The sequence below is a fragment of the Rhinatrema bivittatum genome, chromosome 6 (genome assembly GCF_901001135.1).
Source record: "Rhinatrema bivittatum chromosome 6, aRhiBiv1.1, whole genome shotgun sequence".
Classification (NCBI taxonomy): Eukaryota; Metazoa; Chordata; class Amphibia; order Gymnophiona; family Rhinatrematidae; genus Rhinatrema; species Rhinatrema bivittatum.
In genome coordinates this window covers 104,943,499-104,960,331 of record NC_042620.1, presented here as the reverse complement: position 1 = coordinate 104,960,331, position 16,833 = coordinate 104,943,499, and the positions used below count along the sequence as shown (strand labels likewise).

At 44.4% G+C, this 16,833-nt stretch overlaps 1 protein-coding gene across 2 annotated transcripts in view; it reads left to right on the top strand.

The window, feature by feature from the left end:
- ABCB11 (ATP binding cassette subfamily B member 11) overlaps positions 1–16,833 on the top strand; it is a 152,530-nt gene that overhangs the window by 40,498 nt on the left and 95,199 nt on the right. For both annotated transcript variants that reach the window (XM_029605677.1, XM_029605676.1), the window contains exons 2-3: positions 552–655; positions 5,934–5,955. In XM_029605677.1, coding sequence (XP_029461537.1) covers positions 580–655; positions 5,934–5,955 — 98 coding nt within the window. In that variant the 5' untranslated portion in view covers positions 552–579. The remainder of the gene's footprint in view (positions 1–551; positions 656–5,933; positions 5,956–16,833) is intronic.

The following is a 16,833-nucleotide window of genomic DNA, read 5'->3' as shown; positions in this document are numbered from 1 at the left end:
CTCCGAGGCCGCTCCGAAATCGGAGCGGCCTCGGAGGGAATTCGCTAACGCCCTCCCCTCACCTTCCCCTCCCTTCCTCTACCTAAACCCCCCCCCCACCTTTGTTGGGGGATTTACGCCTCCCAGAGGGAGAAGTAAATCCCCGCACGCCAGCGGGCCGCTGGCGCGCCTAGACGCAACCCGGGGGCGGTTCCGGAGGGCGCGGCCACGCCCCCGGACCGCCCCGGGCCGAAACCACGCCCCCAGGCCCGCCCCCGAAACGCTGCGTCCTGCCCTGAAAATGATGCGCTGCTCGGCCCCACCCCCGCCACGCCCCCGCCACGCCCCCCCGGAAAACCTCGGGACTCACGCAAGTAAAATAGGTGCACCGGCGCACAAGGCCCTGCTCGCGTAAATCCGGGCGGATTTACGCGAGCAGGGCTCTTAAAATCCGCCCCACTGTGTCTATCAACATACCTTATGGAAACATAGGCCCATGGAGCATTACTCCCATCCATTATTACCCATATAGTTCACTACTAAATATAATGTGCTTTATACTTCCTTTGCAGGATCTGTGGTTGAAAAGAAGAAAGTGTCATGTCTGATCCAGTTATTCTCCGCAGTGTGAAGAAGTTTGGCGAAGACAACAAATCGTTTCTTTCAGATGAGACTTGTAAGATGCCATCTTCAGATTCATTCCTTCTGCTAAAATATGAGAACTAAATCAAAATGTCAAGACTTTCAATATCATGATCATAAACATTTTTAAATCTTTTGTCAGTGTTCATTATGAAACTGCCAACAGTCAGGCATAGTCCTTGCAGGTGCTGCATAGGCTTTCCTATATTACACCATCTAAGCATGCTATTGCATGTTATTTCCTGCATGGACTTCTCTTAGATTAAGCCCACCAATTTGTACTGAGGTTTCTATACCACAAGATCATTGCACAAGTGTGTTGTCACGGATGTGAGCCCTTTGGCTATGGTGTGGTTGATGCAACCTAACAGGCCCATGCTGACAGCAGGTGGACACACTTTCACAAGGACTAAGTCTTCACATATATCAGCCCTACTCCCCATGGGTTGAGCCTTTGGGTTCCAGGGGCCGGCAGGGCTTACATGAAGATCCTGTAAGGAGTGGTCAGGAGAAATCAAGTAGTGGGTCAAGTTCAGGGTGGGCAGCGAGTAAGTGGTGTTGAGTCCAGGCAGAGATCGGGGCAGGTGGAAATCAGGCAGTGCTGAGGTCCAAATGGAGGTCAGGGCAGATGACAATCCAGAAGTGTAGTCAGAGTTCAAGGCCAGGATGAAAACCAAAAGACAACCAGAGACAGACAGACAATACAAAGACAAGGCACTGGGGACCAAGGCATGACAGGAACAAACAGGGCAAGGCAGGGCAAGGCACGAAGAGGAAAGACAAGGAAACCACAGGCAAGGCAAAGCACAGAGACAGCAAAGAGCAACACGCACTGCAAGAGCAGGAGGACCTATGCTGAGGCATCTGCTGTAGTGCAGCTAGGATTTAAATACCCAGCTGTGTGATGTCATCGCTGGGCGCCGGCAGTGGAAATTCCCGCTGCAGGACTTTTAAGAGGCATTGGACCTAGGAAGACCCGGGAGGAGAAGCAGCATGGCGGTATCCCGGGCCACGGTAAGTGTGGCCAGTCACGGGGCCATCCCATGACTGGCCAAAACATTACATGTATTAAGTCATTACCCTGATTCCATATTGGTTTTGAGTAGGGACCTGAGTCCCTAGGTCACCATAGATGAAAGGTTAATATTCTTACAAATATTCAGATGCTCCTTCCATCTTATTGTGCTAATTGATTTTATGAATGTCAAACTTTAAAGACTTTTTGAAAATCTTGTGTTATCTCCTAATAGAATAAGGCACCATTCCACTTCTTTGCTATAATATTTACTATCAGGTCTATCCAGTAACGAGCGGTAGGAAGAGCTGCGTTAGTGCCCGGCGCACCCGCGGTTGCCGCACACACAGTGCAGCTCACCTACCGCTCGATCCTGTATGTAAATAGCTTGCAAATGCAAGCTGCGTCTAAGAAGCATCCGTGAAGCGTTAGGCCCGCGCAACCCATTTTACTGGATAGAGCGCCAGACAGTATCCTGGGTGCGCGGGCCTAACGCTTCATGGCCACGCTGGTATCTGTCATTTCAAATGTCATTTGAAATGACAGATACCCTCTCCCCTCCTCCCGAAGCAGGGCGCGAAAAGCAGCCTTGCTCCGGGAGGAGGGAAGAAGGGACTGGCAGTGTAAAGCGACGAAGCGGCGAAGCGACTTACATTTTGCAGCCCCTCCGGACATCGGACGACCTCTCCTGCCTCCAGCTGCTCGCGAAGATGGACGCCTGCACGGCCGCTGAAGACGTGACGTCACATGCCGTGACACCAAACGTCGTGATGTCACGTCTTCAGCGGCCGTGCAGGCGTCCATCTTCGCGAGCAGCTGGAGGCAGGAGAGGTCGTCCGATGTCCGGAGGGGCTGCAAAAAGTAAGTCGCTTCGCCGCTTCATCGCTTTACACTGCCAGTCCCTTCTTCCCTCCTCCCGGAGCAAGGCTGCTTTTCGCACCCTGCTTCGGGAGGAGTGGAGAGGGGACTGACACGGAGGAAGCCACGATGTCCGGAGGGGAGCTGCAAAAGTAAGTCGCCGAGCGTAGGATTGCCCGTCCTCTCCCCTCTCTCTCTTGCAATTTTTTTTTTCGCTTTTTTTTTGCTTCGGGAGGAGTGGAGAGGACTGGGGCTGCCCCGGAGACCAGCATCCATGGACGCGGCCAGGGCAGGTGAGCGGGGGCTGGGGGAAAGCTTGCCACCTACCCTTACCCCTGCCTCTAACGCAGGGGTAAGGGTAGGCAGTAAGTTAGCAGGTTAAACGCGTGGCAAAACGGCAGGGTAAAATAGCGATAGTCGGGGCGCGGGTTACTGGATGCTAGGGAATAGCTAATTTGCTCGTTTGCATGCAATATACATGCTGCGTGCGGAAGGGGTTGCCCGGGGATTTTAGGACGCAGTAAGGGTAGGTTAAAGGGGGTTGTGGATCGCAGGAAGGGCTAACTCGGCCGGAAAGTGAGTAGAACGCGGGTTAGGAGCGGGGTAAACGCGGCCGCACTTTACTGGATAGACCTGTATATAAATATATCTGTAGATGTTATAGATCATTAAAAAGCCAATGAACTAAAGGGTATTAAAAACAATGCAAGCATTAATGTGCTTTAAATACTTGTGTTATGCATTACAAGTTGTTAGCATGCATTAATAGTGCTAACATATAAACTATCTTGCACTAGTATTAACGTGAAATTTGTGGCAATGAAGTGCTAAAGTATGCCAAATAGAAAAAAGAATGCAAGTTAAATGTGTAAAATATAATGCAGATGTTAAAATGTAACTATAGTTCTAGGAGGTGTAGTATATACTAGGGATGTGAATCGTTTTTTGACGATTAAAAAAAATCGTCAGATATTTTTTAAATCATCAAAAATTGTTAGAGTCGCGATACAATAGAAATTCCCACGATTTATCGTGAAAAATCGTAAATCGGGGGAGGGGGGAGGGCGGGAAAACCGGCACACCAAAACAACCCCTAAACCCACCCCAACCCTTTGAAATGAATCCCCCACCCTCCCGAACCCCCCCAAAATGTTTTAAATTACTTGGTGATCCAGTGGGGGGGTCCCGGCGTGATCTCCCGCTCTCGGGCCATCGGCGCCATTTTGGCTGCCACTAAAAAATTGGCGCCAATAGCCTGATAAAAAAAACCCCCACCCGACTCTTTAAATTGACCCCCTTAGCCTCCCCCACCCTCCCGACACCCCCCCCCCCCAAACCTTTTAAAATTACCTGGTGGTCCAGTGGGGGCACGGGGAGCGATCTCCCGCTCTCGGGCCATCGGCTGCCACTAATAAAAATGGCGCCGATGGCCCTTTGCCCTTACCATGTGACAGGGGCCGGCCAATGGCACGGATTCCCTGTCACATGGTAAGGGCAAAGGGCCATCGGTGCCGTTTCTATTAACGCAGCCGATGGCCCGAGAGCGGGAGATCGCTCCCCGTGCCCCCACTGGACCACCAGGTAATTTTAAAACGGTTTTTGGGGGTTTGGGAGGGTGGGGGAGGGTTTTTTTGTTATCGGATCGGGCGCAGCTGATAAAAAAAAATCGAGCCGGACGATAAAAATCTTAAGATTTTGAATCGGAACCGGAACCGATCAGATTCCGGTTCCGATTCACATCTCTAGTATATACTTTAGCACCTGTAGTAATGCATGACTCTTTTGCATTTCGATCAATGTTAATGTACTTCAGTACACCAGCCCTTAAGTGTGATGCATCTGGCAAACCATAATGATAAATGTAAACTAATGCAAACAAAAAGGGATCTGTAATTGTACAAGATCCTTATTTAAAGGTAACAAATTAGTATATACATTTTTTCTGCCCAGTATGAAAGTAGGATGCTTTTATAACCTAAGCAGGGATGGATTTAGGATTTTGCTACCATTAGGCACTTTTGGTGCTTTTACACTCCCACCTCCTATAAGGGTCTCTGATAGGGTAGTAGAGGGCTGTTCTCTACTGAATGAGATTCAGCAGAACTGGAAGGCGGCAAATCTTAGCTTGCCCCCACCCCCCCAATCCAAATGTTTTTTGTCTTAGGAACATGCATAATGGGTGCCTATTGACAAATCCAGGGCTTAATCTAAGTTCATGGACCCACAGAATGAACTCAATACAGCTAGTAAGGGACCTTGTGAGATATTACCTTCTGGAGTCACTTTAGGGTGCCAATTTATATAGCTTCTAATTTTATTGCATTCTTGAGTTCTTGTATATATTTAAACATTTTATCCAGTAGGGGTTCCACTACACTTTTGCAATTAAGCTGTGTGGTTGCTGTGTTAGTCCACTTGGAATTAAGGTCAACGAACAAGTTACAGGTGACACCTTTTCCACTGACTTAAAGAAAGGAGCATAGATCTCAAAAGCTAGTCAAAATGTATTAGTCTAATAAAAAGTATCACCTAAAGTTGTTGGTTTTAAAGCTTTCCTGTGCTAGAGTGCTACAGATTTTCAGTTGTTCATCAATAGCACCACTGCCCACCAGCTTGCTACAGGACAAATCTTTGTTTCCCTCGGTGCTCAGCATAAATCTACATCACACTACAAACTGGCTGGTCTATGATCCCAACAGCAGCCAGAGACCCAAGAGATTCTTTAGCTGTCAAGTCCAAGCTTTGATAACATGAAGCTGTTTCAGAGGGATAGCTGCGTTAGTCTGTAGAAGCCAAAACAAGGGAGAAGTTAGAGGCACCTTGCAGACATACACATTTATTGAGGCATAAACTTTTTGTCTTAATTTTGTAACTGTAATGGGGCAATAGGAGACAGAAAATGCTTACATTTATAGAGGAATCCAATAGAGTAATACAAGTAAAAAAAAAAAAGTATAATAATTGGTGACTCAAAGTGTCTCCTCAAAACAAAATCCATAAAAATGACCTATAACTATTAACACAGAGAATAAATGCCTCAAACTATAGCACAAATTGCAAGTAACTGGTGTTGCTAGTGAATATCAGTTCAATAAAATATTATGACATAACTTTCTGGTCAGAACAACATTTCTGTTAGATACAACTCTGATTCCTCTTAGAGCAGGGAACAGCTCAGCCAACATTAACTTTCAGCTTACGTATACTGCCATATAACAAAGTCTTCTAATGGATGACCTTGGAGATCTTCATGTGGGCAATGCAAAAAAATTTTATTCTGTAACTTTTCAAGTGTTTTGATCAGAGTCTGGAGCTGCTACTGTGATAATAGTTTTAATGATTTCTGAAAACAAAAACATTATAAATATTTTAATGATAACATGGTGATAGATACCAGCAGTTGATTACTAGAGACTCATCTTTACTTTCTTTCTGGCAGATAATAACTTCAAAAAACCAGGGTAAGTGTTTTTTTTGCTTGCAGAACTAAATAAAGTTTTATAGCGTATATTAAAGATTATTCTCTAAGGCATTGATCCACCTCTTGATATGTGTGCCTCCATTTGGTGAATGGCAGCCGAATAGCATGCTTTTGCAAATATCTGTATTGTAAAAGGGCATATTTCATATTGAAGATACAAAAAGTGATTCAGATCAGGTAGAAAACAATATAATTAGAGTGTACAGAAGACAGGATAACCATAGAGGCTTCATTACCACTCTCTGTTCCACCTCCAGCCTGGCAGAGCCTGCAAAGGTCTCAGCCCCATCACTTGGCTAGTCAGGGGCAACTGACAAGCCACTGGGCTTCCCTATATGAAAAGAAAGATTTCACAGAGTACGAGCAAGGCAGGGGAGAGATGGAGAAAAGGTAGAAAATGATAGAGAAAGAGAAGGCAAATCAACACACACTTAAAAAAATAAATCCACCTTTATTTACACAAAGCAAATGAATTTCCAAGCAATATATTTCCATAGTTTTTTGCTGTCATTGACACAGACTAATGCAATGCCTTACTTCAAGGTTTGCCACTGGAGGCAATTGCTTGGCTACAGCTTATACAAAATACTGCAGCAACATTGATTTTTGGTTTGTGGAAATATGATCATGTCTTTCCTATTTTTTGTAGAGCTTCATTTGCTTCTTATTTATGCCCTATCAAGTTTACAATACTTTGTCTTGCTTTCAAAGCTTTACGCAGGGGCACTCCATCTTATTTATCAAATCTTTTAATCCCTTATACCCCTGATGCTCAAGAATTGCTTACAATTCTCTCTCCACCTGAGATAAGATTAGAGCTGAGCAGACACATGGCCTTTTCTTATCAGGCCCCTTACTTATGGAATGCCCTGCCAAAGGAGATCTGTTTGGAGTCTAATTTAATAAACTTTAAGAAGAATATTAAAATTTGGTTGCTTAGGCAGGCTTTTGAAGATTAATTTTATAATGAGCTGATATTCTAGGGTTATTGTGTGTTAAGTGCCCCTTTATTTTCATTTCTCTTTTTTTTTACAATCTATTTTAATGTGTTTTGTCTTTGTTTTAATATTGGTATTGTTTTAATAACATTATATTGTTATGATTATTTAATTGTTATTTTGTATTTATTGATTTTTATATTGCTTATACTCATTTATTATTAACCTTTTAGATTATTGTTTTTCACATTATCGCCGGCAGCATCGTGAGAAATAACTACACCTTTTCCTGTTGCGCTATGAGGGCGACAGTGTGTAGTGCGGCAGCACCGCAGCAGGAGGAACCGCACAACCATGATGCGGCTAGCTGCCCACTATCGCCCCCTTGCCCCTTTGTTTTTTGCAATACATAATTCTGCTATAAATATAAATATAGCAGAATGATGAATCTAGGGGTTAGGTTGCCAACTGGCTCCAGCTTTTTAGGATAGGTTGATCCAGTCCTGGTTTTACCCCATTGCATGCTGGGACTTATTCTGATTTCCCTATCGTATTCCCTAAGAAAAACAAGACTATAAGTACCTGCAGCAGGGAAGTGAAAGCAGGACTGGATCAGCCTGTCCTGAAAATCAGAAGCCAGTTGGCAACCCTATTACTGAATCAGAAGATAGTTCTAAATATGTATTCCTGTCAATTTTCTGTGCTTTTGGAACTCTGTTCTCCTTCCTCCTCTTCTCCTGAAGTTCAGCAGCTTCCTACTTCTTCCCTCAGCATCAAAACCTTAACCTCCATCTGCCAGGCTTACTTGTATATGCTTTGCAAACAAACAGGAGTAAGTAGGAAGAAAAGAGAACAGAGCATAGTCAATTAAGCGTGATCAAGCTATTTAGCTTAGCTTAGCTTTGCATTGATATTGTTTTAGTCAAACATCTTTGCGTTTCCTTGCATGATAATAGCATGATCATACTTTTGGAGACATTTTTTGTATCGTGCATATGCTAAAAATATTTTCACATTATCATTTTTTGCGAGTGCACACCAAACTTTTTTTAGTTTGGGTTTTATTGCACAGGCCCCTTAAACCTATTTAAAAATGGTACAGGAGACCAAAGTTATATAAAACAAAAACTGTGTATGGTATATTAGAGCTGAAGGAGAGAAAAAGCAATGTCATATCTGTCTTTCTCATTGTCCCTTCCGAAAGCAGTGCAGAACCCATGAAGAGCCATACTGGACAGTACACAGCACATATAGCTTCATATCGAAAAAGGCTAGCAATTGCAATCCAGTGATAATACCCCGATTCGTGCATGCATTGTTTCTATTCATGTCAAACCCAGACTACAAGAATCAGACCCTGAAGATAGATAGCTGTGTGCTGTCTATGCAGTACCGAGAACACAGTATAGAACAGAAAGAAAGATTAAGGGAAATGCTATCACGTACAAAGAAATAGTTGCACAAGGAAGATAGACTCCACAGAACAGAAAAGTAACACATGGTAACAATAGCAGAAGTTTTAGCCACATCAAGAAACAAACTACTTACAGGGCCTGTGCAAGGTTTTTTGCCGCCCTGTGAAAACAATTACTATGCTGCCCCACCCCCCTTGTTCATTCATTGTCTATCCAGCAAAAATAATCCCAGTTCCCTTTTGTGATACGAATTTTGAAAACTGATACCATCTTCTCCCGCCTCCTCTGAGTTTCAGGTGCCCTAGGCGAACCTTATAGGCTTGCACAATGCCCCCTCCCCCTTAGCCTGCTACACACACAGTTAACAATTATACATTTATAATAATCTTTTACATGAAAAATATTAAAGTACTATATTCTGAGGTAAAAATATCACTTACATAATATTTACATGCACTGCTGTGGTGCTAACCAGAAATCCTGTAAAAACACACTTGGAACCCATATGCTTTAAGGGCTTTTGTAACATGTGTTGTGTGTGAGCTTGACCCTCTAAAAGCCTTAAAACACTAATACACTTCCTATTAGGAGAATGCCTCACCACAGTCACACATACAGAACATAATTAGATGCTCAGCAAATACAGAATAGAGCAACCATAAAGCAGAAATATAAACATGACAAAACCTGAACTGGAAACCACAAGAAGCCAGACACTCTATGCAGTGCAACAATAAAAACCAGAACTATCACCATTCCTCAAACATCAAAAAATAAAATCAAGAAATAAAATAAATGTGATGTGAATCGGTTATTTAGTCTTTCAGATAATAGAAAGACTAGAGGGCACTCCATGAAGTTAGCATGTGGCACTTGCCAGGTTCTTATGGCCTGGATTGGCCACTGTTGGAAACAGGATGCTGGGCTCGATGGACCCTTGGTCTGCCCCAGTATGGCATGTTCTTATGTTCTTATAATAGTAAAGACATGCTAATAATAATCTTCCAAAAACAGATGACAAATAAAAGATTGAATAATTAAAAACTCCCATATTAATATTCCCTCCATTAATTGCTGTCATTTTCTGAATAAGAGAGCTTCTTCTAGAGGAATAAATTCTGTAAATATACCAGCAAATTTGACCAGTTTTCTGGAAAACTCTATGGATGTTATAGAGAGAAATACTCTCTTGGCATCATTTATATATAAACAGGATGTGAATAATGTAATGAAATCGTATTTCAGGAAGTTTCCTCTAACTTTCTATGGCCAGCCGGTTAAGCTATTTCCTGATTTGGCGCAGGCCACCCAAATCAGGAGAAAAGAATTCCTTACCTTACAACAGAAGGTTATAGCTTTAGGATTTTCTTTTATCTTACGTTATCCATGTAAGTGTATCTTAAAAAGAGGCACAGAGGTTTTTATTTTTTTTCAGTTTGATCAGCTTCAAAAATTTGTGGAACCCCGGCAACCCACTACCTCCTCCCCAATTACTCCTAATGAGGAGAGGGTTTAAAGTAAAAATGCTGGAGTGTAATCTATGTTAGTGCCCTTGATAAAGGATTGTTTAGTTTTTTCTTCTGTAATCTCCTTAAAGATTTCACTGCCTCCAGCCCTTAAGTTTTTCTTTTCAAAAATGACTGGTGTTTAAAATATAAATGGAATAATAATTTGATGGTGTGATTCTACTGTATTGATATTCTTTCTAATGTTGTCATAGTATAATTTTGTAATATCGCCTCTATGGTCAATTGGATCTTTTTCCTAATTTGTATAAGTAAAATTGAATAAATAAAGAATTGAAAAAAAAAACAAAAAACTCCCATATAATATTTTTTAAATGTCCCAAACACCAAGACAATATTTCAAAACAGCAGACACATTAAAAAGTAGGGATGTGAATCGTGTGCCCAATCGTCTTAACGATCGGGTTCAGCTGGAGGGAGAAAAAAATCTGATTGTTGGAGATGTGAATCGGAATCGGTTCTGATTCACATTGTTAATTTTCTTTTAGTGAGGCCTGACCCTTTAAAATTGACCCCTTACATTCCCCCACCCTCCCGAACCCCCCCAAAACTTTTTACGAGTACCTGGTGGTCCAGTGGGGGTGCGGGGACCGATCTCCTGCTCTCGGGTCATCGGCGCCATTTTGGCTGTCACTCAAAAATGGCACCGATGGCCCGATAAAAAAAACAACCCACCCGACCCTTTAAAAATGACCCCTTAGCTTCCCCCACCCTCCCGATGCCCCCAAAACATTTTAAAATTACCTGGAGGTCCAGTGGTGGTCCCGGGAGCGATCTCCCATTCTCGGGCCGTCGGCTGACACTCATAAAGATGGCGCCGATGGCCCTTTGCCCTTACCATGTGACAAGGGCTACCGGTACCATTGGTCAGCCCCTGTCACATGGTAGGAGCACAAGATGGCGCCGGCCATCCAGTGCTCCTACCATGTGACAGGATCCGGCCAATGGCACGGATAGCCTGTCACATGATAAGGGCAAAGGCCATCGGCGCCATTTTGATTACTGGCAGCCGATGGCCCGAGTGCAGGAGATCGCTCCCGGACCGCCGCTGGACCACCAGGGCTTTTGGCAAGTCTTGGGGGACCCTCCTGACCCCCACAAGACTTGCCAAAAGTCCAGCGGGGGTCCGGGAGCGAACTCCTGCACTCAGACCGTCGGCTGCCAGTATTCAAAATGGCGCCAATAGCCTTTGCCCTTTCTATGTCACAGGGGCTACCCGTGCCATTGGTCAGCCCCTGTCACATGGTAGGAGCACAAGATGGTGCCGGCCATCCAGTGCTCCTACCATGTGACAGGATCCGGCCAATGGTACGGATACCCTGTCACATGGTAAGGGCAAAGGGCCATCGGTGCCATTTTGATTAGTGACAGCCGACGGCCCAGGAGCGGGAGATCGTGGGAGGTCGCTCCCGGGACCCCCACTGGACCACCAGGTACCTGTAAAAAGTTTTTGGGGGGGTCGGGAGGGTGGGGGAAGCTAAGGGGTTACTTTTAAAGGGTTGGGGTGGGTTTAGGGGTTATTTTTGTGTGCCGTATTTCCCGCCCTCCCCCAAAATGATAAGGGAACCCCCATGATCAATATTGTGGGGTTTTCCTATCGTTTTGGGGAGCCCCTGATTTCTGACGATTTTGAAAATATCGACGATATTTTCAATCGTCCGAAGCCCAATTCACATCCCTATTAAAAAGCACCTGAAAAATAAAACTAAAAAGGATTTTAAAATTCACTCTCTCCATACCTGGGAACTTTTGATTTCCAGTCACCCTGAGATTGTCGTGGATTAGTGGGAGTGGGATGCACAAACTTTCTTCTTTCTTATATTTACACACGCAGAATCTCAGGCACACATATACTTCCTCTCAGATAAACCCATAGACATCTCCAGCTCTGCTTTGGTTGGGATCTGCCAGCAGCATCAGGCCCTCCTCATAATTTCAGCTGATGGCATGTTGGTATGCACCTGCTGCCCCATTCTCTCTTTCGCTCAGACACACACATGCACACACACACTCCAGGCAGCTCCCATTCTTTCTCACACATACAACCCAAACAAGCTCCCATTCACACCCACACATCCCAGGCAAGCTCCTATTCACTAACACCCAAATGCCAGGCAGGCTCCCATTCTCACACACACACACACCCTGCCCATCCCAGGAAGGATCCCACATACACATACACACACGCAACCCAAGCAGGCTCCCATTCACAAACACATACACCAATTCCAGGCAGCCTCCCATTCACGCACACCGATTCATCCTAAGCAGCCTCCCATTTACACACACCCACTCATCCCAGGCAGCCTCCCATTCATACATACACACACACGCCCATCCCTGGCAGCCTTCTATTCACTTACACACACACAACCCAGGCAAGCTCCCAGTCACACACACACACACACCCTCATCTCAGGCAGCCTCCCATTCACTCACACACAGACATGCAGACCAGGCAGGCATGGCCCATGAATCATTCCTCCTCTGCTGTTGCCACCGCCAGCCTGAATCTTCTTTGTTGGGGAGAGCAGCCATTCTGCACCTCCTCCTGCATGTTTCCCCTGCAGCAATTCAATATGCACGGTGCTAGCACTTCCTGTATTCTCATTCTTGAATTGAGGGATGAGAATACAGAACATGCTACCACCACGAGTGTTGAATTACCATGCAGCCAGCACTTGAGGAGGAGCTGCAGGACGGGCTTCTTCCAACGCTAGTGGAATAGAACCCGCTGGAGGCTGCACAGGCTTTCTGATTCTTCCACCACTGTTGAATAGGATAGGGTCCATCGGCGGCCGCATGAGCCTCCTTCTACTTCCATTGCCGGTGGGATTGGGTCTACCAGCGGTAGCACGGGCATCTCCTTGCTCTCGCCACTGCCCCCCCCCCCCCCAGGTGTGCCAAACTGTGCAATTGCATGGTTTGCACACCCGGTGCACTGAGCCTGCAGTAATAGCAGATGCCTTTCCACTGGATGGAAAAGCCAACCACTACAAAAACAGAGCTTGGAAAGTATCATACTGTATACACAGTGACACTAAAAACAGTCAAACAGGGACCAAGCAATGTTGAAAAGCTCAAACTAACCACTGTTGTATTGGCATTATGTATTTCCAGTGTGAAGTAAGAAATATCTACTCATTGTGGCCAAAAAAGATGTTAAAATATCTAAGATGGAGCTTGTACATGGATGTGGTTTTGAAATATCAAAAATTAAGTGGCAAAAAAAAAAAAAAAAAAAAGAAAAATTCAAACTATAACAAACACAAACATGTAAGAACACAGTACCCACATCACCAGCATGTCCTGACAGACAGTGTAACCACAAGACTCATTTTCATCCATGCACTTAAAAATGGACATAGAATTAGTCAATAGATATAATCAGATAGGACCCACCATTGCTCTGTCCCACACAGCCTTGTGTATGCTTTGGGGCCTTCATGCAACTACCGGGGAAGCAGAGATGGGACTGAAGTTCATACCTTGGAGAGAGGTGACTTACTACTACTACTACTACTTCTCATTTTTAAAGCACTATTAGACTTATGCAGTGTTGTAGAGACACACAAAAGAAACAGTCCCTGCGCCAAGCAGCTTACAGTCTAGTCAAGCATACATGACAGAGAAGAATCTGGAAGACGTGTATTTAGAGAAGTGCTTAGGATTTAAAAGCAGGCTCTATTGGTGTCCCATTGCTGAGAGTTCTGCCTGGTCACTCTAAGAAACAGAGACGGAAACATTTAACACAAATCTAACCTGTAGAGATTTTAAAGGATTTCTACTAAAGAGAACTGGTCCATTTGTCACACAGGAGAACAGCAGTAATATTGTGGGTTGTAGCTATCCCATGTGGGAGACTATTTGGTAGAGTCCACAGAATATATATAAAGTCATGCCACCATCTTAGAGTGTGGACTTTTTAGTTATCCCTGTTAGGGGCAGCATGTACTTTGCTGACTCCTGCTGTGTTGGTTTTCTTAGGAAAGGACGCTAGGTTGTCTAGGGACAAGAACTAGGTTTTGGAAAGCAGAAAACGGTGCCTTTGCTTAGCCTTACCATGTCTTTAGGGAACCTTTTTCTTTAAAGAAGGAAATTAATATACTTCTCTCTAAATGTGGTTACCCTTAATTAAGATTTAGTTTTATTCCATTATGCCTGAGTACCCTAGGACTCAGGGGCTTGATATGTTTCCATCTTAGAGGAGTTGGTTTCTCTTTCAGAGGGAGAATCTATGGCATGCTTCCCAAACCTGTCCTGGGACCCCACAGCCAGTCGGGTTTTCAGGAAATCTGCAATGAATATGCATAAGATAAATATGCATATTCTGGGTCTCCATGATATACACATTTATATCATACAGATTCATTGCGGATATCCTGAAAATCCAGCTAGTTGTGGGGTCCCCAGGACAAGTTTCGGAAGCCCTGACCTACGGACTACTGTTAGTCCTGGTAAAGGAATGAATCCATGTTTATTTCTGGGGAGAAGAAGAGGAATTCAGAGAAGTAAAAAGATCTTTAAACCACATTTACATCACCAAGATGTTGAAAATCAGAGTATGGAGATGCCATCCCTGTATCAATGACAGACATAAGGAGAAGGAGAAAGAACTCTGAACAACTGGCCTAAGGTATGAGAAATGGGACTGTAAACCAGAACATTTAAAGTAGGAAAATATCATCCAACCACCAAATTCTGAAAGTTCCAAACTACCTCATTAATTGGAATGGATCAGGAATTAGAGCTATCAGTGACATTGGTAGCAAACTAAATTAAATTCAAAAATGAAAGTCACAAATTTAATAAAACATCTAAAATTGTTGTATTCTTGCCACTGTGGGGGGCTGCTTTGCACCTCTCATGGTGCCTTGGTGTATTGATGCCAATCATTGTTCTGCTTTGTACCTTTATTGGTGCCTTGCGGGTTTTCCTACCATCTTTTCTGCTTCATTCCTCCCCTCTTCATGGTGCCTTAGGATGTTGATGCCACTCTTGGTACCATCTTGCCTCATGCTGCCCTTGAGGGTTCATGCAACTGTTTTTGGTCCCCTCTTTTGAAGCCTTTGGGTGTTCTTCCCTCTCTTACTATTGCTTTGCTCCTCTGATGGTGCCTTGAAGAACTTCTGCCACTGCTGGTACTCCTTTGCCCCTATATGGTGCCTTAGGCTATTTATGCCACTTTTGGTGCCACATTGACAGTCTTATTGCATTGGCATATTTTCACCCTTCTGATGATGTCTACCCACTAGTTTTATTAGAACGGATGAGAAAACCCAAATTTTGGAGTCCAAAATAGGCTGCACTGCTTTCCCCATAGACTTTAATGGTTAATGAATGAACAAATAAAACAAATACAATTTTTTTTTTTGTTTTAAACTAATCAACTGAATGGAGGTGCCCTACAAAATGAATGAATAAACCAAAACAAACATTTTTCCTCTGCACATCCCCAGTATTTAGACAAATTACTTCATTAGATATATTTTTAAAAAAATACAAATAAATACAGCAAGATGTGTTATAGCAAATGGCATCTGTAGCTGACTGTTACAACTCAATAGATTGTGGTGTCCTTCAGTAATAATGATCATGGTCAGTATTCCTTCACATCTGATATGGATGATGTAAGAAGGCTATTTATCTCCCTTCCAAAATGAATAAATGGTTAGGCACCAGCAACACACACTAGTGAAGTGCATACCAATCAAATTCTGTTCCTCTTTTTGTTTTGGGGATATTTTTTCTTTATTTTTCAATTTGTTTAATATTTATTTAGGTTCCATTCATTTCATGAACCAAAATAAACATTAAAAGAAAAAAATGCCAAAACAAATAAAAGAAGCAAAATATGGCTCCCCCAAGGCCCTTCATTTTGGCACCATTCTTAGGGTTGGCTGGCAGCATCATATTGTATGGCTTGTGCTGACTGGCCCTGAAAACAGAGCTATGGTGATGTTTCATCTGGACCTCTTCTGATTTCACTTTCCTGGAGTCTGAAATTTCAGTTCATGCAGCTTGCCTCCAAGATTTTACTGTTCCTGTAACATCTAAGCATTCTTCTGTGCATTGCTTTCCACCCATCCCCCAGCTACTCATTTTGAATCTACCAACTTCTAATTTGGCAGGCTTACTTAAACCTCCCCACTTCATGACTCCTCTGCAGCTTCTCAGCCTCTGCCTTCTAGGGGCAATCGGTCAAGATCCATCAATCCGAAAATGGTGCAAGGTCTTTATCTGAACCATACAAGATAAGAACTGAGAATCCAGAGCAGGGTTTCTCAACCCAGTCCTCAAGACTCGTTTAGCCAGTCAGATTTTCAGGATATCCACAAATCTGCATAAGACAGATGAAGACAGTGGGGCAGATTTTAAAACCTACGTGTGCCGCCTACATTTGTGCGCGCTACCCAGCGTGCACAAATGTACACCCGATTTTATAACATGCGTACGCAGCTGTGCGCATGTTATAAAATACGGGGTCGGCGCGCGCAAAGGGGTGCACACTAGTGCACCTTGCATGCACCGAGCCCTAAGGGAGCCCCGATGGCTTTCCCCGTTCCCTCCGAGGCCGCTCCAAAATCGGAGCGGCCTCAGAGAGAACTTTCCTTCAGCCCTCCCCCCACCTTCCCCTCCCTTCCCCTATCTAACCCGCCCCCCAGCCCTGCCTAAATCCTGCCTAAATCCTAAATCCTAAATCCTGCCAGAGGCAGGCACACGTTACGCCTGCCTCTGGCAGGCGTAACGTGCGCACGCCAGCCAGCTGCCGGCATGCGATCCCCCGGCACAGCAGCAAATGGCTGCTGTGCTGGAGGCCTCGGTCCCACCCCTTCCCCACCCCGGAAAGCCCCTCCCCGCCCCTTTTTTCAAGCCCCAGGACATACGCGCATCCCGGGGCTTTACGCACGCTGCCAGGCCTTTTGAAAATAGGCCCGGCGCGCATAGGGCTTTGAAAATCTGCTCCAATGCATGTCAA